Source organism: Monodelphis domestica, chromosome 5 (assembly GCF_027887165.1).
Source record: "Monodelphis domestica isolate mMonDom1 chromosome 5, mMonDom1.pri, whole genome shotgun sequence".
NCBI classification, from domain to species: Eukaryota; Metazoa; Chordata; class Mammalia; order Didelphimorphia; family Didelphidae; genus Monodelphis; species Monodelphis domestica.
Genome location: NC_077231.1, coordinates 314,312,281 through 314,335,699, shown reverse-complemented (window position 1 = coordinate 314,335,699; position 23,419 = coordinate 314,312,281). Strand labels below are relative to the sequence as shown.

General features: G+C 61.5%; 2 protein-coding genes across 8 annotated transcripts in view; one reads left to right on the top strand and one right to left on the bottom strand.

Annotated features, from left to right (window-relative positions):
- Nucleotides 1-10,147, top strand: part of DNAH11 (dynein axonemal heavy chain 11) — a 272,410-nt gene extending 262,263 nt beyond the window's left edge. For all 6 annotated transcript variants that reach the window (XM_056800511.1, XM_056800512.1, XM_056800510.1 and 3 more), the window contains 6 exons: nt 17-259; nt 3,905-4,087; nt 4,454-4,569; nt 8,115-8,227; nt 8,357-8,497; nt 9,347-10,147. In XM_056800511.1, the coding sequence (XP_056656489.1) occupies nt 17-259; nt 3,905-4,087; nt 4,454-4,569; nt 8,115-8,227; nt 8,357-8,497; nt 9,347-9,594 (1,044 nt within the window). In that variant the 3' untranslated portion in view covers nt 9,595-10,147. The remainder of the gene's footprint in view (nt 1-16; nt 260-3,904; nt 4,088-4,453; nt 4,570-8,114; nt 8,228-8,356; nt 8,498-9,346) is intronic.
- Nucleotides 9,292-23,074, bottom strand: CDCA7L (cell division cycle associated 7 like). Of its 2 annotated transcripts, none has more exons than XM_056800518.1 (10): nt 22,484-23,074; nt 17,944-18,075; nt 16,019-16,147; nt 14,225-14,620; nt 13,332-13,403; nt 13,079-13,246; nt 12,403-12,525; nt 12,160-12,309; nt 10,755-10,891; nt 9,292-10,370 (listed from the first exon to the last, which is right to left on the bottom strand). In XM_056800518.1, exons 1-10 carry the CDS (start codon nt 22,505-22,507, stop codon nt 10,340-10,342), a joined length of 1,362 nt encoding a protein of 453 aa, XP_056656496.1. In that variant the 5' UTR covers nt 22,508-23,074; the 3' UTR covers nt 9,292-10,339. The 2 variants fall into 2 exon arrangements, with proteins under 2 accessions (XP_056656496.1, XP_056656495.1); XM_056800517.1 differs by lacking the exon at nt 22,484-23,074 and adding an exon at nt 19,952-20,671.
- Nucleotides 23,075-23,419: the final 345 nt, after the last annotated feature.

Here is a 23,419-nt window from a genome sequence, read left to right as displayed (position 1 = left end):
CCTTCTGTGGTGGCAGTTTGAAGGGGAGCTTCTGCTGGCTCCGGGTTTCCCGGCTCCCCTCAACTTGGACTACGTGGGCTACCACCAATACATAGAAGAAATGCTTCCCCCAGAAAGCCCAGCATTGTACGGACTCCATCCCAACGCTGAAATTGGATTCCTGACAGTGACTTCCAACACGCTCTTCAGAATCCTGCTGGAGATGCAGCCCAGGAATCTTCTGATCAGTGAAGACATGGCCCAGTCCACCGAGGAAAAGGTACAGCCTGTCCTTTACCCCTCCTCGCCGCTCTTCACCCACTTCTCACAGCCCATCACTGGGGGTCCCGGGATGAGGGGAGGCAGCAGCGGCCAATGACATCCCTCCCTCTTTGGAGAAGGATGAGGCAAATTGTTGTTTTAAACTCTCACCTTCCATCCCAGAATCAATACTGTGCATTGGTTCCAAGGTAGGGCACAGGAAGGGCCAGACAATGGGCATGGTGCAATTTTAAAGAGTAATCACACATTCACTCTCCCTGTCCCTCTTAGCGTTACGTATATCCAATCATAACTCTCCAATGAATAGGGTATGGTATGAGCAACTGGCTGCAGACTGAGCTTGAGTCAGTGAAGGGGAGTATTGGATAGAAGGTTGGCCTTGGAATCAGGAAGACAAGAGTTCAAATCCTGCCTCTGATGTTTACTAGCTATGTGCCCCCAGGCAGGTGACCGCTCTGTCTCAATTTCCTCCAAAAGGTCAATAGCACCTCCCTCACATTATTATTTATTTATTACTATTTAATTTATTATTATTATTAATTATATTACTATATTATAACATAGAAGATATATAAATATATTCTATTCATAATTATTAATAATTAATTACTATTTTATTTAAAATTTAACTGATAGTTTTTATAAAATGCTTTGTGAAATAACTGTACTGAGATAATATATATAAATAAATATAACTAAAATAATAGTTTAAGATAAGGGAAGGAAGGGAAGGGAATTGGGATGATTTATCTAAAACCAAAATCAAGTTGTTAACCTACACTACTGACTACTTTTCTACGATAAATCTACTTCCTACAACTAATTAAATGAACCCCCCTTAGTTAATATATAAAAGTGGGGAGGAAGTGAAGGGAGCAGAACAGGGCTCAAAGGAAAGTCTCACAGACAGTTGTCCTCTGGAGTCTCAAGTAGTTCTGTTGGAATCACTCTGAGCAGCAGCAGGATCCACGGGGACAGGCTGGATCACAAGGAACGCCATAGAAGAGAGAATCTCTGGGTCTATCCCAGAAGAACCAGACTGAAACCCGACTCCTGGCTGCTTCACTGTCTCTCTCAGAAGAAGAAGCTGCCTGCCACTTCTCCAGAGTTCTGGACCCTCGCTCTTCTGCCCTACAGGATCTCCTGCTCCTGCTTTGCAGCATTGCTCTTGCTCTGGCTAATTTCCCTTTAACATTTGCAAACCCTAAAATGCCATCTGAATGCTACTGATTATTGTTTCGTGGAAGGGGCCACTTCTTGTCATTGTTGTTGTTTTTACCCGCCAAGAATTGGCCAATTTATCCCAAACACACAAATGTTGTGGCGTTTTTCATTCCTCGGCTCAAGAACAGTCTTGAAGACGTCCCACAAGAAGCAGCTTGGGAAGGCATCGGAACAACTGGCCATTCAGGCACCCTAATGCAGCTTTTCATTGTTACCATCAAAAAGAGGCACTCAGAGAACAAAAGCTACTACTGGAGTTAAAGTTCCAGGGAAAATGTACGAGGCAGGGAGAAATGGACAGCATTCTCTGCTAGAGGCGCCATTTTGATTTGTAACTAATGGAGCCCATGAAGGCTAATCCCAGGTCCAAGTTAAGACTAGTTTAAAACAAGTTGTGCAATTCTCCTGAAGAAATGTAAGAAAATGTCATCAGATAAAAGTGAGTTAACAGAAGGTAAATAAAGTGTGTAGACTCCTTGCCAGTCAAGTGACCCACAACCCTTTGCTTCCCTCTTAATCACCGAGCTAGCCAATGGGAAGTCTATCTGTTTGAAGTTCCAGATGCTGGCTTGTGACCTGCCTTAGCTTAGCTTAAGAGAAGAAGGAATATTCCAACAATAATCCATCATATTAGAAAGGGCTGCTTTAGGAGTAGTGAGTCCCTCATCATGGAAAGAATGAAACAGATGTGTTAGCATTAGAGGCAGAGGGCCTGGGTTCAAATCTTGATTTTGCCATCGATGAAAACTTGCACATTCCCTTTTCTCTTTGTCAGCTTGCTTCCTCATCTGTAAAATGAGGTGGCTGGACATCTTGGGACATTTCCAATTCTAAATTTCTAAGCCTGTGACCCTCGGACGTCTGGTTTAGTCGTCCCCCGAGTGGGAATCCGCTCTCCAGCCTGGTCTTTCCCTAGGAGAAGGCCCAGAGGTTCTCACAAGAGGAAGCCCCCACCTCTCCACACAGCCAAGTCCTCTTTGGGGTGGCTCTTTGTTAGGAAATTCTTCCTAATATTAAGCCGAAACTGGCTTCTTCACTGCCCTTCTTCACTAACTTGGTTATCAGAACTAAATACAGCAGTTATTTTTTTTCCAGTTGGGTCCTATTCTTCATGACCCTAGCTGAGGTTTTTTGGCAAAGATACTGGAGTTTGGTTTGCTATTTCCTTCTCTAGCTCATTTGACAGGTGAGGAAACTGAGGCCACCAGGGTGAAGTGATTTGCTCAGGGTCACCCAGCTTGTAAGAGTCTAAGGCTAGATCTGAACTCAAGAAGTCTTCCTGGCTTCCATCCCAGCCCTCTCCCTGCTGCACCATGGAGCTGCCCGACAGGAAGCATTCAATAAGCAATTAAGTAGGTTATAGGAATATAGACATCCCTCTCCCACCGGACAAGCCTACAGACAGCGGACCCCAGCTTTCCTGGCCCTCCTCAGGCTCTTTTCCTGCAGTTAAGAGACCCCTTGGCTCTTGGAGCAATCCCAAGTGGGCTTCGTCCCGTCTGTCACATTGGCGTTCTCCATCAACTCCGTCTCCTGGCTTGCATGTGCGGCTCCGGACTAACCCCATCCTCCAGGGATGTCCAGCAAGGCTAGAGGCCAGCGAGACTCTCCTCCCTCGTCCTGGGCCCTCCTCGAGCTTTAGCACAAGCCCAAACGCTCCCCTTTGACTGGAGAGCTGCTGTGAGACGTTCATTTATTTAAACGGCCAAACGGGTTCGAGTTGCTGGATCTTCGTCGGCCAAAGAGCTCCCAGAGAGAGGCGAGCCATGTTCTGCCCAAGCGACGACGCCTCCGTTTGACTCTTAAGTTTCAGCATGTTAGGTTTGTCCTAGACTTTCTGATCCGGATCCTTTCGCCCAGTGATGAGCCAATAGGCACCCTGGAGGAGGCGGTCACGGACACTAGCCCAACAGTGAAGAAGCGTGTTGGGCAGCCAGGGCCAAGGGTCCGTCCCTCCCATCCGGAGGCTGCATCAGACATGGTGCCTGCTTTGGGTCTGGATGCTCTCCTCCAGCCCCAGGAGGGGGCAGGAGCTGTCAATCAGCACCTTCCTGATCTCAGTGCCACGATGGAGAGCCCGCCATGCCTTCTCCTCAGACCAGGCTGCCTTCCTGCTTTCCTTTCTCGGATGGCGGCTGAGCAAGGCCATCGCTAGGGTGAGCGACCAAGGCTAGGGTGCAACCTCACACCGAGGAGCAGGATCGGTACATGAGATGGCCGAAGGGCCCAAGACACGGTTCGCCTAGAACTGAGCCGAGGGCGGCTCATCCTCATGGCCCTTCCCCATTCCCTCGTCCAGTCTTCCTTCTAGCACGCGCCCAGGGTAGGGCTTGACCTCCGGCTTTCGTGGCTCCGTGGATGCTTCTCCACCAGGACCCACACCAGGAAAGCTGCGTCACTCTTCCCCTTTCTGTTGAAGGTCAAGACGATGCTGGACGACATCCTGGAGAAGCTTCCCGAGGAGTTCGACACGGCGGAGATGGCCCACAAAGCGGCCATGCGCAGCCCCTACGCCCTCGTGTGCCTCCAAGAGTGTGAGCGCATGAACGCGCTGCTCCGGGAGATCCGCGGCTCACTGCAGCGCCTGGACCTCGGGCTGAAGGTAAGCGCGTGCGCAGGCTCCAGCGGGGCCCGGCCTCTCTGGCAAGTCACCGGCTCCGGCGGGGCCCGGCCTCTCTGGCCACTCACCGGCTCCGGCGGGGCCCGGCCTCTCTGGCCACTCACCGGCTCCGGCGGGGCCCGGCCTCTCTGGCCACTCACCGGCTCCGGCGGGGCCCGGCCTCTCTGGCCACTCACCGGCTCCGGCGGGGCCCGGCCTCTCTGGCAAGTCACCGGCTCCGGCGGGGCCCGGCCTCTCTGGCCACTCACCGGCTCCGGCGGGGCCCGGCCTCTCTGGCCACTCACCGGCTCCGGCGGGGCCCGGCCTCTCTGACCACTGACCGGGCTGCTCTCTTCTCCCCCCCCGCAGGGCGAGCTCACGCTCTCTCCCGATATGGAAGCCCAGCAGATGGCCCTGAAGGGCGACGCCGTGCCCGACGCCTGGCTCCGGCTGGCCTATCCCTCCACCTATGGCCTCGGCCAGTGGTAAGAGGGCTCAGGGTCGGCCCTCCATTCACAAGGAGGCGGGGGAGGCCGGAGCGATCCCCTCTGGACGGGGAGTTGGTGTTTGCATGAAGGGCAGGGAAAGAAAAAGAATGATTAATTCTATAAGAAACGTTTACGGAAAAACCCCAAAGGATCAATGATGGGCTGGGCCAGAGCGGGAGTGGGGATGGTCCGGCCCTCTCATCTTATTGGGGGGAAACAGCGCCAGAACCTCCCCAAAGGCCCCGGCCAAGGCAGGACTGAACCCAGCTTCTTCTCCCTTCCCAGCCCCCCCCATTCTAGGACACCCCAAATGGGAAAAGGTGGGGGTCCTCGAGGCAAGGCCAGGGCCAGAGGGAAAAGCTTGGCCAGCCTGAGAGGCCTTCTAGATGCCGACTCAGACGATTCCTCTTCCCGGTTCCGCCTCGTCTCTCGGGGCTCTCCCAGGGGGACTTGGGTCTCGTCTTCTTGTTGCTCCTCCATGACTGCTGCTGCGATGCCTATTGGAGTCAGACCCTTGGCAGGGGGACTCTTGGCAAGTTGTCCCCTTCTGGGTGTTCCCTCCATGGCACAAAGGGGACGGCAACATCCGGAAGACCTACCATGCAGGGCTAAACTGGAAACTCCCGTAAGCGGAGGAGAGAGCCCGAGTGGCCCCCAGGCAGGGGCCGGGAGAGAAGCTGGCAGAATTGGCGCCCTTCCCACTCCACTCACCCCCCAGCAGGCCGAGAGGGACCCCGAAGCCTTCCAGCACTTGTGAGCTATGAGGTACCCCTGGATGTCGGGGACCCCCTCTGCTGAGGAAGGTGCTGTTGGGCAGGTCCATGAGAGCTCGGGTGCTGGGAGCAGAGAAAGGGCGCTGGAAGAGCCCTCGGGGACCCTCTGACTCCCCTTCGGGTTTACGGAGCAGGAAACTGAGGCCCAGCAAGATAAAGGCCTACCCTGGGGGAGGAGGCCTCCGAGGCCATCTGGGCCAACCTCTAGAGAAGCTCAGAGGCTGACTTGGCCAACAGCTCACGGAACATCAGAGGGGGCTTTGGCAGAGAGCTTACACCAAAGGGAGCAGTGATGGCTCCAATGATCGGCAGAGAGGGAAGAGCCAGCGTCCTGGACGTCTTGAGAAGAGGCCAGGCCACAGTAGAGCTTCCCAAGTCTTCTCTAACACGCCGAGCACCCATGGGGGCACCCAAGTCTCCTCTAACATGCCAGCCACCATGGGGGCACCCATGTGTTCTAGAACACACCAGGCATCCATGGGGGCACCCATCTTCTTGAACATACCAGGCACCCATTGGGGCACCCAAGTTTTCTCTAACACACCAGGCATCCATGGGGTCACCCAAGTCTTCTTGAACATGCCGGGCACCCATGGGGGCACCCAAGTCTTCTCTAACACACCAGGCACCCATGAGGGCACCCAAGTGTTCTCGAACACACCAGGCATCCATGGAGGCACCCAAGTCTTCTTGAACATTCCAGGTACCCATTGGGGCACCCACGTGTTCTCTAACATGCTGGGAACCCATGGGGGCACCCAAGTGTTCTCAAATATGCCAGGCACCCAAGTGTTCTAGAACACACCAGGCATCCATGGGGGCACCCAAGTCTTCTTGAACAATCCAGGTACCCATTGGGGCACCCAAGTGTTCTCTAACATGCTGGGCACTCATGAGGGCACCCAAGTGTTCTAGAACACACCAGGCATCCATGGGGGCACCCAAGTCTTTTTGAACATGCTGGGCACCCAAGTCTTCTCTAACATGGTGGGCACCCAAGTGTTCTCTAACACACCAAGCACCCATGAGGGCACCCAAGTGTTCTAGAACACACCAGGCATACATGGGGGCATCCAAGTCTTCTTGAACATGCTGGGCACCCATAGGGGCACCCAAGTCTTCCCTAACATGCCGGGCACCCAAGTGTTCTCTAACACACCAAGCACCCATGAGGGCACCCAAGTGTTCTCAAATATGCCAGGCAACTAGTGTTCTAGAACACACCAGGCATCCATGGGGGCACCCAAGTCTTCTTGAACATTCCAGGTACCCATTGGGGCACCCAAGTGTTCTCTAACATGCTGGGCACCCATGAGGGCACCCAAGTGTTCTAGAACACACCAGGCATCCATGGGGGCACCCAAGTCTTCTTGAACATGCTGGGCACCCATGGGGGCACCCAAGTCTTCTCTAACATGCCAGGCACCCAAGTGTTCTCTAACACACCAAGCACCCATGAGGGCACCCAAGTGTTCTAGAACACACCAGGCATCCATGGGGGCACCCAAGTCTTCTTGAACATGCTGGGCACCCATGGGGGCACCCAAGTCTTCTCTAACATGCCAGGCACCCAAGTGTTCTCTAACACACCAAGCACCCATGAGGGCACCCAAGTGTTCTCGAACACACCAGGCATCCATGGAGGCACCCAAGTCTTCTTGAACATTCCAGGTACCCATTGGGGCACCCATGTGTTCTCTAACATGCTGGGCACCCATGGGGGCACCCAAGTCTCCTCTAACATGCCAGCCACCATGGGGGCACCCAAGTGTTCTAGAACACACCAGGCATCCATGGGGACACCCAAGTCTTCTTGAACATGCCAGGTACCCATTGGGGTACCCAGGTGTTCTCTAACATGCTGGGCACCCATGAGGGCACCCACGTGTTCTAGAACACACCAGGCATCCATGGGGGCACCCAAGTCTTCTTGAACATTCCAGGTATCCATTGGAGCACCCAAGTGTTCTCTAACATGCTGGGCACCCATGAGGGCACCCAAGTGTTCTAGAACACACCAGGCATCCATGGGGGCACCCAAGTCTTCTCTAACAGGCCAGACACCCAAGTGTTCTCTAACACACCAAGCACCCATGGGGGTCCCCAAGTGTTCTCTAACACGCCAGGCACCCATGGGGACACCCAAGTCTTCTCGAACATGCTGGGCTCCCATCAGCCAGCCATCCCTCCCAGAGAGAATCCCCACCAGCCTCATTCCCAGAGGGCTCTGCCCTGGGTGGCCATGGGCGCCACCTCACGCACCTCCCGGATGGGGCTCTTTAAGCCCAAGCCTGCGTCCAGAATCCGGGTGCCAGTGCCAAGGAGTAGGCTGCTGTCCACCGCCAGGCCCTGTTTCTATCTCGGGTTGGGGAGGCTCCCAGAAGGAGGGGCCTGTCCTAGGAGGCCCAGCGTTGGCCCCGCCCTGGGTGCAAACCCCGGAGGAGGCGGGAACGCCGGCTCCCTTCTTGGCTGCTCTGGTCCAGCTTCTCTGGTGAATTGGCAAAACCCCCAGAACCGCCGAGCCTGTTGAACCCATCGAGGAGGAGCCGCCCAGGGCATGCTGGGCCTGGAGTGGGGAGGATCTGGGTTCAAATTCGAGGTAACACTTATGAGCCATGTGACCCCGGGCAGGTCCCTCCGCCCGTGGTCCAGCGCTCCCGGCTCTTCTGCCTCAGACCCACGGCGCAGCCCCTTCTCCAGGCCGGTTGAGGGTTTCGAACCATAAAATCAGCGGCAATAACGCGCCGCCTTTCTCCTCTCCTCCCCCAGGTTCAGCGACCTCCTCACGAGGTGCCGAGAGCTCGACACGTGGAGCCAAGACCTGGCCCTGCCAGCCGTAGTGTGGCTGCCCGGCTTCTTTAACCCGCAGTCCTTCCTGACCGGTAGGGAGGGGCTCCGGGAGGCCCCGCCCCCGGCCTGAGGGGGAGGGGCCAAGAGCGGGGAACGCCTGCTGGGCGGGTGGTGGGCGGCCCAGGCCGGGGCGTCTCCTTACTCGCTGTCTCCCCCCGCAGCCGTCATGCAGAGCGCGGCGCGGAAGAACCAGTGGCCTCTGGACTCGATGGGCCTCAGCGTGGACGTGACCAAGAAGTCCAAGGAGGACTTCGGCCACCCCCCGCGGGAAGGCGCCTACCTCCACGGGCTCTTCATGGAAGGTGAGCGCCTTGCCCGGGCGGGGGCGGGGCTGAGGCTCGGCCGGAGGAGGGGTCTCCGAGGGAAGCGACCAGCGAGGCGTGGCTGGGAGCTCGTTCCCTGCTCGGACACCGGGCCGGCGTCTACACCCACGGGCTGGTGTGAGCGCCTCCAGGCCTCTTAGGGGAGGCAGCACGGCCGGACGGGCACCCCCGCTCCAGTCTCCCCTGCGCGACCGGCCAAGTGCCGGGAACCCAGGACAGGGCGGGTGCGAAGCACTGTGCCAGGCTCTGCCGCCCGTCATTTGATGTCCTGTCTGGGAAGGGGCAGCAACCCTCCTCCCCCCCCCCCCCCCCCCCCCCCCCCCCCCCCCGTCTTAGGGGAAGGGGCTGGGCTTGTCCAGCCTCTGCCTCCAATGGGTGAAAGGGGAAGGGCGGCTCTGCTCGGACCCCCGTACTCGATGGTGTGAATGCTGCCACTGGGGGGCCCCCATCTCCGGCATCAACAGCCTCTTCCTGCCCCCCTCCTCCCCCCAGCCCCGAACAGGTCCCCGGTTAGCATCCCTCCGTGCCTCAGTTTCCCCCTCTGTAAACAAGCTCCGGGTTTGAAGCCGGGAGTCGGAGGCCACAGAGCTGCCGGCTTCTCTAGACCCTTGCAGCCTCCCCCAGGGATACCCCATTTGTTGCCGGGGCTCTGACCCACCCTCCCCCAGGGGTCCCTCTCCCGGTGTGGGGTCCGATGGGGAAACTGAGGCTGGGAGAAGCAACAGCTAGCGAGGCGCGGGCAACTCCCCTTCCCCCAGAAACCAGCAGGAGAGTGCATGAGAACAGGAAGGTTTATTGGGGGGCGCTGACGGCAGGCCTCTGTCCTAGGGGCGCGCTGGGACGTGCAGGCCGGCAGCCTGGCGGACGCCCGCCTCATGGAGCTCGCCGCCCCGATGCCCGTCCTCTTCGTGAGAGCCGCCCCGGCCGCCCGGCGGGACCCGCAGCCCGCCTACGAGTGCCCCGTGTACAGGACCCGCGCGCGCGGCCCCACCTACGTGTGCACCTTCGGCCTCCGGAGCCGCGACAAGGCGGCCAAGTGGGTGCTGGCCGGGGCGGCCCTGCTGCTGTCCGTGTGAGCCCAGGGCGGCCTCCTCCCGGGGACCAGCAAAGGGGGGGAAGAAACAGAGGACACCCCAGAACCCAGCCCCAGGCAGAGGGGAGCCCCCGGGGGAGAGGGGAGCCCCCAGGGGAGAAGGGAGGCCCCCAGGGGACAGGGGAGCCCCCCCCCCCCGGAGAAGAGAGGCCCCCAGGGGACAGGGGAGCCCCCCAGGGAGAAGGGAGGCCCCCCACCCATTTACCCAGGCATCCAGAAAACAAAATTTGAGAGTTCTCCCTCTTACACACACTAAAGCATCAGCCAAATAAAAGTGGGGGAGGGGAGCCCCCCAAGTCTAGGTGCCCCTTTCTGGCGGATGTGGGTGAGCGGTCCATCGGGTGCCGCCGTCCACAAGCAAACTGGGCCTCGGGCCTCGCTGAAAATAAAACTGTTCAAGTTCTTACACATAATTGCACTTTGTAATAAAAGGGAAAAGAAAAACCGCTTCGATTCTAGATCTCGCGGACATCCGAGACTGGGGGAGGCCCGGGGCTCCCCCAGAGCGTGGCCTTCGGGGGGGATGGGCTCTCCAAGAGGAGCAACAACAAAAAAGACCGTCGTGGCCGGCGTCTGTGCAGGCCGGACGCTGGCAGGGAGCCCGCGAGGGAGCCCCTTTCCTGAGAAACCGTCCAGAAGAAGCAGCGTCCGGAGGGAGCCGGCGAGCCGCCGTGCAGACAGACCGGCGCAATCGTCCCGTCCGGTCAGCGCGGCGGCCTCTCGGCCGCTCAGTGGTCCTTGGTCAGCTGCTTCTGTATGCTGAGAACAGAGAGGGCGTCCCTCTGAGCTGCCCCCGAGCGAGTCCCCAGCCCGGGACCCCCAGCACAAGTTTTACACATGAGGAAACTGAGGCAAACGGTGAGGTGATCTGCCTAGAGGACCCCTAGAGGCGTCCCTGCCTCCAGCCTGCAGCCCCAAGCCCAATCCGGGAGAGCGGACTCCCCCCTGGAGGCACCAACCCTCACGTGTAGAATGGGGTGCACGAGAAGGGGCACCCCAAGACCACAGCCTGTCCTCTCCAGCCCCAACCCTGCCAGAGGCGCCCCCTGTGTGGGCACCGAGACTTCTGGGGCGCCCCAGTCTCTACGGGACAAGGAAGCTCTTCCCTGCGGCCCCGGCTCGAGGCCCCCAGCCCGGCCTCACCTCTCCAGATACTCTTTCACGTTGTTGTAGCCGTAGAACTTGGCCAGGTGGATGAGGATCCCAGTGGCACAGCGGCCGTCGCGCCTCCGACAGTAACTGCAGTTACAGATCCCGCGGCAGGGGGGGCACATCCAGTCCTGGGGGGGGGGGGGAGCCGCCCGTCACCCACAGGGGAAGCCGGCTCGGTGCAGGGGGATGGGATGCTGGAGGACATGGGGGAGAGCGGGCACCCAGCAGGGAGAGCGGGCACCCCACAGGGAGAGTGGGCACCCAGCAGGGAGAGCGGGCACCCAGCGGGGAGAGCGGGCACCCAGCAGGGAGAGCGGGCACCCCGCAGGGAGAGCGGGCACCCAGCAGGGAGAGCGGGCACCCAGCAGGGAGAGCGGGCACCCCACAGGGAGAGTGGGCACCCAGCAGGGAGAGCGGGCACCCCACAGGGAGAGTGGGCACCCAGCGGGGAGAGCGGGCACCCAGCAGGGAGAGTGGGCACCCAGCGGGGAGAGCAGGCACCCAGCAGAGTGGGCACCCAGCAGAGTGGGCACCCAGCAGGGAGAGCGGGCACCCAGCGGGGAGAGCAGGCACCCAGCAGGGAGAGCAGGCACCCAGCAGGGAGAGCGGGCACCCAGCGGGGAGAGCAGGCACCCAGCAGAGAGGGCACCCCACAGGGAGAGTGGGCACCTGGTGGGGAGAGTGGGTACCCAGTGGGGAGAGCAGGCACCCAGCAGGGAGAGTGGGCACCCCACAGGGAGAGTGGGTACCTGGCAGAGTGGGCACCTGGTGGGGAGAGCGGACACCCGGCGGGGAGAGCAGGCACCCAGCAGAGTGGGCACCCAGTGGGGAGAGCAGGCACCCAGCAGAGTGGGCACCCCACAGGGAGAGCGGGCACCCCACAGGGAGAGTGGACACCTGGTGGGGAGAGTGGGCACCCAGTGGGGAGAGCAGGCACCCAGCAGGGCCCTGGCCAGGGCAGGTACCCAGCAGGAGTCTCAGGCAGGGGGCTTCCCGTCTGCGGCCCCAGCCTGAAGCCCCCTCCTGGCTCGCTCCCAAGGGAGGAGGGAGGCCAGACTCAAACACGGGTCTTCCTGCCTCCAGGCCTGTGCTCTGACCACTGTGCCACTAAGAAATTGGAATCCATGAACTCTTCGGGGTCACCGCAGGGTTCTCAGCCCTCCTCCTGGCAAGGCCCCAGAGGGGGTCCCCCAGAGGCTGGGGGCCGGCAGAACTTGGAGCCCCCCTTCCCATCCACTCCTCCCTCTCTGGCACAAGGGGCTGCCCAGGAGCTCCCCCCACCCAGCAGCTGGGTCACAGAGCTGGCAGAGCCCAAGGAGGCTCCCCCCGTGGCTCTCCCGTTCCACCAGGCCTCTCCCTGGCAGCGGGAGACGGAAGGGCGCAGAGAGGGGCCTACCGGGTCCAGGAGGGCCTCCCGCACATCCTCGCCGTAGCGGTTGCGCAGGCAGGGGCCGCAGAACTGCCCCCGGACACCCCCGCAGTCCAGATTGCGGCACACCGTCTTGGTGTCGATGGTCTTCTGGCGACACTGGTGGCACGTGTTCCCCTGCCAGGGGAGAGCGGAAGGTGCTGGGCGCCGCCTGGCGAGGGGATGCCCGCCCACCCCCCACCCCCAGCACCCACCTCGGCCCCGCCTTACCAGCACCTTGTCGTAGATCTTGTCCCGGACGGTGACGGCCACGTTTTCCAGCTCGTCTTCGGTGATCTCATCCACCCTCCGGAAGGAGGACAGACGCCGCTTCCTGTAGACCCGGCACCTCCCCTGGGAACGAGACCGAGACGGGGCCAGCCGATCAGGGGGCGTCACTACAGAGCGCCCCCCTCCCCCTGCTGCGGAGGACCCCAAACCCAGAACTAGCCAGATGACCCGTGACGAGGCAGAAAAAGCCAGACGCCGGCCTCGGGGGCAGCGAATGCTCAGGGAGGGCCGCAGATGGAGGTCTAAAACGTGTCATCTGTAAAATGGGGACCCTCTCGGGCCGACGGGAGGGTCATGTGCAGGGCGGCACCAACCCGAATGCTAGTCTTGCAAGTCCCCAAATCTTAGCTTTGCTGGCTAGAATCCCGGCCTTTCCTCCAGCCTCTGTTTCCTCCTCTAGACAATGGAGACACGGGGGAAGCGCGCATTCCTGGTCCCTTCCAGCGCTAAACTTGGTGCTCTGTGTCCAAAGCCCAGTGAGGCTCGGACCTTGGGCAAAGGCACCCCGCACGATGAAGGGAGGCCCCAGAAAGCCTCCCTCTGGGCAGATCAGAGGCTCCTCGGGAGACCTGCCCAGGAGATCGGGCTAAGCAAGGCGCAGGGAGGAGAGACGCACCCTGCTCATCCTCTTCCCCCGCCGGAAAGCACACAGCTCCTCCTCGAAGTGAGCCGACACCGAGAAGTTCTCCACGGCAAACCTTTCCGGAGGCCGGGCGCTGCGGGTGGGATTCATGCGCCGTGTTATCTGTCCCTCTGAAAAGGCCCGCCTGGTCGACTTCTTTTTCTGGAACAGAGACAGAAGGGCCTCCGCAAGCCGCCCTGGGCCCGTCCACCGGGGAACCGGGGCCCAGACGAGGATTTCCACTTACGTAAGTCGGGCTCGGCGTCTGCACGGGGAACAGCTCCGGGAGAGAATGCAGCTCCGCCAGGAGCTGAGCCAGCTAGGACAGAAGAGAGAAGCAGCATCACTGCCCGTGCCCGTCCCCCACCCGCAGAGCAGCCTCAGACGAGGCTTCTCTTCTTCCTGCATCTGACTTGTACGAGGAAGCGCCACCCCCGCAAACCCAGCACGGATACTGTGTCTCGGGACAAACGATGCCCCAGAGGGAAACTGACGCAGGCCTGAAATGCACACACGGGGAAATGGACACGCTCGTGGGCCACAAGCGAGGAAACAGCAGAGAAACTCCTCCTCACAGGGAACACTGTGACCGTGCCTTTGTTCCTTACGACACGGCGTGGCGTACGTAGTATGTGCATCTAGCTACGCCTGTGTGGAGGCTCGGCTCCGAGCACAGGACACAGACTAACTTAGGATAGCTGAAGTCACGTACACACATCACTCACATGCACACACCGTATGTGTACCCGCGTGCTGTGTATTTTACACATGTGCTGGTGTGTAGAATATTCTCACACACGCGCACACTCATTCACTCATTCGTATGTTTGGGGGGAGTCCCAAACCAGTGGTTCCATCTGAGTGGGGAATCCCTAGCGAGCTAATGCCCCCCATCCATTGAAAGAGTGAAGGGATCTGGGTTCAAATCCTAGCTCCGCTCTACTGCTTCTGACTTCTGACCTGTCCCTTTCCCGGTTTCCTCACTGTGCACTTCGGGGAACGAACCCAATGACCTCCTGGGTCTCCTCTACTCTCCCTTCTCTCACTTTGAGCATGCAAGGCCGTTCCCCTGCCAGCCAGGGAGGTTTTCCTCCCTCCGGAGGCCCCCCTGGAGTCAACCCCTGGAGGGGAGCCTCTTACCATGGCCTTGTTCTCCTTGATGTTCATCGCCCGCTTGAGCAGGGCATCGGAATCGCTCTGACCCAGCTCCCTCGCCTCGTCTTCAGACTCCGATGCGGACCCTTCCATGGCTCCGTACCCGGCTCTCCCGTTTTTCTTCCTTCCCAAATTGTGGACTTTTTCATTCTCTTCAAAATGTACACTGGAAAAGGAGGGCTCCGAATACCTTTTCTTTATATCCGATTTACTCTTGCTGGGGAACTGGAAGGCGACTCGAAGTCCAAAGCTGCTCCTTCTGGAGGCGGGCTTTGTGGTGGCCTCCTCCTCCTCCTCTTCCTCCTCCTCCTCCTCTTCCTCCTCGATGCCCGCAGGCTCCCTTCCAGCATCTTCTTCATCGCTGGATTCAGACTCTGTGAGCTAACAAAAGGAGGGAACAGAAGAGCTCTATGGCCTGCCAACACCTCCAGAAGGAGTCTGTGATTGGCGACATGTGACGGGCCCTCAACACGCAGCACGAGGCCTCCTCTGGATCGGGCCCTGCACCAAGCGCGGCGGATACAGAAAGGGGCAGAGCTGGTCCCTGGAGGCTCCTGGAGCTCACGTCCCAGTGGGGAGAGCGAGGGGCAAACACCCCCTGACAAGGACCATCGGGGATAAATGGGGAACAAGAGAAAGAAAGCGCCGCAGCGCATCAGAGAAGGCAGCGAGCAAGGGGGCCAGGCCTGGAGTCAGCAAAATTCACCTTCCCGAGTTTAAATCTGGCCTCAGACACCCACTGTGTGGCCCTGAGCAAGTCCCTCCACCCTGCTGGCCTCTGTTTCTTCATCCGTAAGATGAGCCGGAGAAGGAAACAGCCAACCACGCAGGATCTTTCCCAAATGGGGTCACGAAGCGTCAGACAGGATGAAAAAGCAGCTGAACGCCCTTGAAACCATTTCAGGAGGATCGGAAGATGGAAATGCCAAGGAGGCGGACCTCAGTTCCACACAGGAGCACGTCCTCCCTCGGCCTCCCCTGGGCCAGGGCGTTTCTCTCAATCTTCAGAAAATCGAAGAGCCACGTGCTGAGAGGTCAAAGGAGGCAAGTGGGACGGGCCCCGGCTACTGGCTGGGAGAAGGCAGAAGAGCAGACCCCAGAGGTGAGGGAAGCGGGGGCTCTCCCCAAGGGGCCCTCTTTCCCCCTGGACAAGATGGGAGTTTGCACCTGGATGGCCCAAAACTCTGTGCAGGAAAGGCAAGGCCAAACCCCCTCCCAGCGGGCTTCCGCTGAGTCCTTTACACCTCTGGCACCAACCAGAGACTTGTTTAGAGAGAAACAAAAAGAACGAGGATAAACTCACGGCATGAGGGAAATCCGGGCCGTACATTCGACCGGCTTTTTAAGCTCCACTAACGACCCGCACGCAGGCCCTGATTTCGGGGTCCCTGGCCCGAAGAGCAGCCGGGGGCGCCCAGGCCTTCCCTATTGACTCTATTGACAATTCTAAAAGCCAGCCCCGCCACCACACAATGGACAGAAACAGACGGCCCGGCTGGATTCAAAGGACAATAAGCTGAAGCCTGGAAGACACCCTCCATCCGTGGATCCAAACCCCTCCCTCTACAGATGAGGAAACTGAGGCCCAGGGGTGGTAAGTGAGGTCACACAGGAACTCCTTCCCACCCATGGCCATGCCCTGCTCTGCACCACCCCACCTCGAGGCTCAGCGGATAAAATAAACTGGGGGGGGGAATAATTTGCAACTAGAGAATGCTTTTATGGCAACCAAGTTCACATCTGTAAAGAAGGAAGCCCTGAAAATGGGGGGAGGAGTACCATGAGCTCAGGGGGACTCTTCAGCTCACTCGAGGCAAATCCCTCGAAGTCCTCCGTCTCCGAGTCTGTGTCCTCGGTGAAAATCCTTCGCAGCTCCTCCGTGGTGTGCGTGGGATGGAAGTGCAGCTCCTGGCCGAGAGAAAAAGAAAACGTCAACCCGCCGCCTCCAGGCAGCCGGTCTGAAGAGCAACTGAGTCACAGGGTTTCATTCCAGCTCCCTTCCTGGCAGATTTATGACTTCCAGGGAGGCGACGTCGATCCTGCCAGAGTCCAGAATGTGCTTTTAAGTCCACACAAACACAGGGAGGGGGAGACACGTTCATCAATCTCCAGCTGATGCCGGGGACCCCGTCCCCTCTCTAGAAATCACTCAACGCGGGGGGAGCCCGTCCCCCCCCCAGGCTAACGCTGGGGAGCCCGTCCCCCCCCAGGCTGACGCTGGGGAGCCCGTCCCCCTCTCTAGGAACCACCAGGGACCCCAACACGGGGGGAGCCCGTTCCCCCCCCCAGGCTGACGTGGGGGAGCCCGTCCCCTCTCTAGGAACCACCAGGGACCCCAACACGGGGGGAGCCCGTTGCCCCCCCCCAGGCTGACGTGGGGGAGCCGGTCCCCCCCCCAGGCTGACGCTGGGGAGCCCGTCCCCCTCTCTAGGAATCACCAGGGACCCCAACACGGGGGAGCCCGTCCCCCCCCAGACTGATGCTGGGGAGCCCGACCCCTCTCTAGGAATCACTGGGGACCCCAACACGGGGGAGCCCATCCCCCCCCAGGCTGGCGCCGGGGAGCCCATCCCACTCTCCAGGCCAGGCAGGAGGCTCTGACCCACAGGACATCTGCAAGCAGAAATGATTGATTTCCTGCTTCGCAGGGTTTCTGGTGGGAGGCTCCAGCTTCCACCCCAGCCCCAGGGAGGTTCCTCCCAGAAGCAGGGAAGCAAACCCTGCCGGGAGCAACGCGTACGTGGGCTAAAAGTCCTCTCTCTCACTCACACTCGCCCGTATTTTCCTTCCAAAAAGGGAGTTCAGGGAAAACGTCTCTTCGCTGGTGCCTCTTAAGAGGTCGGAGGGGAAAGTGGAGGCCGAGGACGGCAACCTGAGCCCTGGGGCGGGTCAAGCTCTGGCTAGTTGTCCTTGCCAAGCCTCCAGGTTCTCCTCTGTAAAACGAGGGAACTGGACTAAGCTAGGCTGACCCTTCTGGGTCAGTGAAGAGTAACTGAAAGCGGAAAGGACGAAGGACCCTCTCGGAACCTTTGAGGAACCGTGACGCAGGCAGCTGCGGGGGGCGCCCAAGAGGAAGGAGACACCTGAAAAGCCTCGGCCGGCCCTCCTCGGCCGCGTCCCCGATGACCAGCGAGGCCTCCAGCCGGAGGGAAGGCCCCGAGCAGGAAGGGGCCCCCTTACAGACGCAGAGGGGAGCCCCAAGGGAGCAGCCTCTCACCACGGCCTGCTCCCAGGCTCAGGAGGTTCGGGGGCTTTTGCACCCCTTCTAAGGATCAGATCCTGGGCTGAGGATCGGGCCAGCTGGGCAACGGGGGAGGGGACGTGCCCGGAGTCCCGCAGCGGGGAAGGGTCGGAGGCCAGACAGAAACCCAGGACCTCCCCATCTCCAGACCTGGCTCTCCATCCACCGAGCCGCCCGGCGCCCCCTCGGGAAGCCTTTCGTGGGCAGCATTTGCCGCTGGAAATGGAAGAAGGGCAGCCCGAGGAGAGCCCCTGCCCGGCAGGCTCTCCCCCTAGAAGGAAGCCCTCCTGGGCCGGCCCCTTCCCTTCGCCTGCACAGGAGGCCCCGTTCTGGCTCACCCCCTCCCGGGGGGTTCTGGAGGCCAAAGTCCGGCCCGCCCCGGGGGGTTCTGGAGGCCGAAGTCCGGCCCGCCGCTTCCTCTGGCTCTCCAGTAAGCCGTTCAGACCCCCCACCTGCGCCTCACCTTCTTTCCTGGCTCCGGGGAGTCGAAACTGTCCTCCAGGTACAGCGTTTCCATGGGAACGTCATCTCCGAACCCGAAAAAGTCCTCGTCGTCGCTGGGGGCGTTGAAGATGTCGGCCACCTCCTCGGGGACCTGCTCGGGATTCGGAGGGAGAGAAGGCTCAAGGCGGCCCCTTGGGAGGAGGGGGAGGGGGAGGGGGTCCTGCCAGGCCGGCCCATCCGGAGCCCAGGGCGCCCCTTCCAGCAGGCTCTGCCTCCCCCCGGCACCGTCTCAGCTGCCCCTCGCGGCCTCTGGAGTGAGCAGCTGGAGGCTGGAAGGGCCTCCCTCCCCGCGAGTCCCAGCACGTGTCCTTCCCCTCGCCGGGCGCCAGCTTTCTCATGGTGGCCCCCGAGAGCGTCTCCTGCCCCCAGGGGGCCCCCGAGTCGCCTGTTCCAACCCCTCCCTGTCTTACACTTGGGGAAACCGAAACCCAGTGGGGAAGGGAGCTCGCTTAGGGGCCTCCGAGCCTCCGAGGAGCCCCAAGGCCCTTCCTCCTCTCTCTAAAGCCCCCCACCACAGGGGCCACGGGGGGCCACCGATGCTGGACTCTACACTCCCGAGGAGGCTCTTGGGGGGAGGGGAGGCCCAGGAGCCGGGCTGAAGCTGCAGGGGACAGCCCGGCCGCCCCTCACCGTGGCCCCTGGGAGCCCAGGCGGCTCAGCCTGACCGAGAAGGTCCAGCTCTCTCAATGGCGATCCTTATGCCTGGAGGCCCAGACCTTCCCTCTCCCCGGCCTCCGGGCTTTCCTCGGAGGCCCCTTCCTGCTCTCCAGCCTCCACCCTCGGCCCTTCCCCCTCCCTCTGACACCCCCACAAGCGGCTTCTGGGCTGCCCGGCTGAAACCTGCCCTCAAGACCCGGGAAAGGGCGAAGGCAGCACAGCCCCAGCTTGAATGGGGGGTCACGGAAGGGCAGCTCTGCGAGAGCCCCTTCCAGGGACCCTGCGTGCAGCCGCGCCTGGCCCACTCTCTCCTCCGGCTCTGACCCGCGGGTCTGCCCCGACAGGCCGGGATGGGTGTCCGGGAACGGGAGGGACGAGCGCCTCTCCCAGCGGCGGCAGGCGGGGCCGGGAAGGCGCTTCAGGGAGCAGAGCACGCAGGAGGAGACCTGGGGATGGGGCGCCCCCCCCCCCTCAGGAGCCGCCCAGCTGGGCTGCCCCGGGCTGGCCATGGTGTCCGGGCAGCTCCGAGCCCTTCCTTTTACTGGGGGAGGAGCAGGCCCAGAAGGGTGAGCCAGCGCCGAGGGCAGAGCCAGGGTGTCCAAGATGGCGGCAGCGCCGAGCGCCTGCCCTCCCCCCCTCAGGACAAGCCCTGGTGGCTCCCCAGTGCCTGAAGGGGCAGCAGCCCAGGGCTCTCCCTCCCGGCCCTCCTGGACGCCCCCACTGTTCTGCCGCCTCAGCACCGCCTCTCCCCCCTCCGGGCTTCTGCCCGCCCCCACGGGTGCCCGTTTCTACTCCGGGAGAATGAACACCGGACCCGTCTCTGGCCCAAACCCAGCTCCCGGCACCCCGCGGGGCTCAACGAGGAGGGGGCGGAGGCTCCACCTCCATCGGGCTCCCCCAGACCCCGCAGCAATTCGCCCCATTCCGAGGGGCCTCTCCTGAGCCCTCACCCGCCCCCAAGCGGGGGCTGCCTCCTCTCTAAGGCAGCACCTGCCATCCAGGAGGTTTCAGGGGACAGAAGATTCCGGGGGACCCCAATGGGGGGCCTTCGTGCTCGTGCGCGCCCCCTCCGGATGCCCCTCCACGGGCAAGAGCCCAGGCAGGGCCCGTCCACGATGCCCTTCTAGGAAATTCAGGCCCCAGGAAGGTCCCCTTCGTGGCTGGTCTGTGTAGACACGCCACTGCGTGTGGACACGCCGCTCCGTACAGCGCACACCAAAGGGATGAGCGAATGCCCCGAGCCCACCAAGGCTGGTCCTTGAGCCCACCCCTCAGCAGGTGGCCGCTTCCCCAGGACGGGCCTGGCTTACTGGGTTCCTTTCTGCTCCAGGCCCTTCTCGTCTTGTCCCTCCGGAACTTGGATTTGGGCCCCCCAAGCCAGCGCCGATCAACAGGCCCATCTTGCCTCCCCCACGGAGCCAAGCAGACGGCACTCCAGAAAGGGGGTGCCAGAGAACCGGGGCTCTCTGGCTCTTGCCCAAGGCCGAAGGCTCGGGGAGCCCCCACCATGCCCGGCACCCCGTCTGCCAAAGGGCACCCTCTGGGGGTGCTGGAGACGGTGAAAGCCTTCGGGGAAGGGGGGAGCCCGCCTAGACGCCTCCTGGACCCCCGGACACCCCGGCAGCCCTTTCCTGGCCAGAAACGTGGCCACGGAGGCTCCCCAATCTGGGCAGCCCTCCTCATCCCGAGCACAGCAGGGGGAAGGGGGCCGCCCAGCCTTCAGCCAGGGGTCTGCGGCTGGCCGCGGGAAGGCAGACCCTTCAATCTCCTGAAGGTTATTTTCCCGGAAGCTCCCGGAAGGCCGGAGAAGCGTCTTATTTTGAAGGTGCCAACAAGCTCCTCGCTGAGAAGGGGGAGAAGATGAACGTTAAACGGGGCCAACACAGGGCCCAGGGCCTCCCCAGGACCCCCCTGGGACGGAGGGAGGGGCGGCTCTTACGGCCATTTACAGAGGAGGAACGGGCAAACGGAGGGGAAGTGACCTGTCCAGGGTCACACAGCAGCTGTCCTGCCTTGGCTGCTCTTCAGGAAGGGGGGGACGTGGAGCCTTTTCTTTTCTGAACTATCTTTGTGATAAAGGATCATAAACACACTTAGGGAGAGGACCAAACTCCGGGTCTTCCTTCCCTTCCCCAGAAGGCTGCCTGCCATAAGCCAAGTCTTTAAAAAACAAACCCCAAACTCCTTCCCCAGGGGTCAGGCGGGGCAGATCGGCCCCCTTGGATGACGTCACCAGCAAACGTCCCTGTCCACACCCGGGTCCCCTAGCTGGCAGCCCCCCCCCATTGGCCGGCTGCCCAGCTCTCCAGAACCCATTTTACAGACAGAAAAACGGAGGTCCAGAGAGGGGAGGGAGAGGAAGCCGCTACTGTATTGTATGGCGAGAAAGAACAGATTATTGATTAGCTTCCCGGCCTGGCGGAGGCGCACGCCTGGCAGCCCTAGAAAAGCATCTCCGGCTGCCAAGCTGCCAGCGGGCTCTTCAAACACTTGATCTTACACCGAGCAATTTGTCCTAATTGCTGAAGATCGCGCTGGCTGGCCGGGACCCCAGTTACACTCGGAAAGAAAGTTTATTCACCAAATAGGAGCCGGAGAAGAGGGGGGAGGGGGAGGGGTGCCGGGCTCCTCCCGCTCAGCCCCCCCCCACTATCTGGGGCCCCTTCAGGAACCCTAAGTGGCCGGCTCTGCCTCAGCCCTGGGAGGGCAGGCGGGACCCCCGGGTGATACCCAAATGCTCCATTTCCCCGGATTCCCAGGGGAGGAGTCCTCGGATTTGCCCCAAATAAGCCATTTCTCTGCATCTCAATTTCCGGGGGGGGGGGGGCTCCCAGGATGGCCGCCGGCTCACGTCTAGGATTCGATAAACGCCCCCATTTGGAGCTGAGGAAAGGAACTGAAAAGGGGAAGAGACTTGCCCTAGACTGGCCTAAAGGCAGCGTCAAAATTGGAAGGCAGGCCCCGGGGCCCCAAAGCGCTCTCTGGGGTTCAGGGTCCCAGCAGGGGCCCCAAAGTCCCTCCCCCTGCTAAACCTCGGGGTTTTCCTAGGAAGTTGGGTCAGAAACATCCTCCGGGCCCTTCTGGCTTCCTCAGGCAAACAAGGTGGATGGGGGGGGAGGGTCCAGCATCTGCAAAGTTGCTAACCCGCCCCCAACACCTCCGGGGCCGCTTGGCGGCGCCTGGATTCCAGCCTGCCCCCCCGCACCTTTTTTTGGAAGTTGGGGCTTCAGTGTGTGGCCAGAGGCGTTCGGGAGCGCGCTAAGTCAACAGCGGCTGAGCGCACAGGGCTGGGGCACTGGGTCACTCACGGTCCCAAAGGGGGCCGGGCACACCCCCTCCCCCGGGTCAGGGCGAGCGCAGCCGGGAGAGGGAGAAGCACATTCAAGGTGGAGGCCGCGGGGCTCGGGGCACCTCTCCGCCCAGCCCAGATCCTTTTTTTTTTTTTAATAAGTTTGCAAACACCCGTCCGGTGCACCGGGCCCAGGCCGGGTTTCTAACTGGCTGCATTGAGGGTCAGAGGCACGGCTGTAGACCGAGGAAGCAACTGGGAAACCTTTCCAGGAGCCCAAAGCAAAGAACCCCCCCCCGGCCGGTCTAGACTGGGGAGGGATCCCCTAAAATCCCAGCCCGAACCCTTTCTTTCCGCTCCCCATCCTAAAGCAGCGGCGCGGTACTGGGGGAGGGGAGGGGAGGGGGGCGGGGAGAGCCTTCTACTTCGCTGCTCTTCCCTAGCACGCTCCCGGCCGGCCGGGTTCCCGAGGCGCAGCCGGGGAGCAGGCATGGAGGCCGGGAGGGAAGAGGAAGGAAGGAGCGCGGGGCCATGTGTGCACCCGGAGCCTCACCTTAGCCGCCGCCGCCAGCTCCATGTTTGCGAGAAGAAGGCCAGGCCGAGCTCAAGCTGCGCGCCGTAGTCTCTGCGGAAGGCAGAGCGCGACGTCGTCCCAGGGCCGAGGCGGGCCGGGCCGGGCCGGGCCGAGCCGGGCCGGCGGACGCACTGGCTACAATGTTGCAGGGCGCCGGACACTCCGCCGTGCTCCAAAGTCGAGCGCGAGCGGCGGGCTGGCGACGGCGCGGGTCCGGGGCAGTCGCACTCGTCTCCCGGACGTGGGGGGGGAGCGTTCAAGCGGCCGCCTCACTCCGGCCGCCTCCGATCGAGTTCCGGGCCCCGCGCGTGGCGCCTGGTCTCGCAATAGTGGTCTTACACGCTCTTCTTAGCCGGGGGCGCGCGGGAGGGGCCGCGGAGGAGCGCGGGCACAGCCTGGCCGGGCCCCGGTGGCGGCTTCCCCCCCCGTAATGTGGGGCGGCAGTGGAGCGGTCCGAGCGGCTTTCTGCGCGGGAGAAGTGCAAGGGGGCTGGCCCGCTCTGCCCAGCTGACGGGCCCGCCCGCCTGCTCTGGGGTGGCCTCTACCTGGGCCGTGGCCTTCCTAGGCTCCTGCAGGTGGCCCCCTAGGCCCCACCCGCCCCGGGCTAGCCTCTCCGGGGAGCTTTGCGGCCGGTTCTGCACGCTCGGCTTTGCTGAGCAGCTAGCGCGCTGGAAGCTGTCCCCCGCCCCCAGTGCATCCCCCGTCTCTGCAAGCCTGGCCACAGCCCCGCGCCCGGGCCAGTGCTGAGCTGCAGGCCGTGGGCAGTGTGGGCGCGTGGAAGCGCTGCCTTACTCGGAACTTCCACCTTTGCAGAGCATGTGGCGCCTGCAAAAGCCCGCAGTTCCCCACGTGGAAACGTTACTGCCTGAGTTACAAAGTTGCCACAAGCACCTCCGCACCCTCCAGAGGAAACCC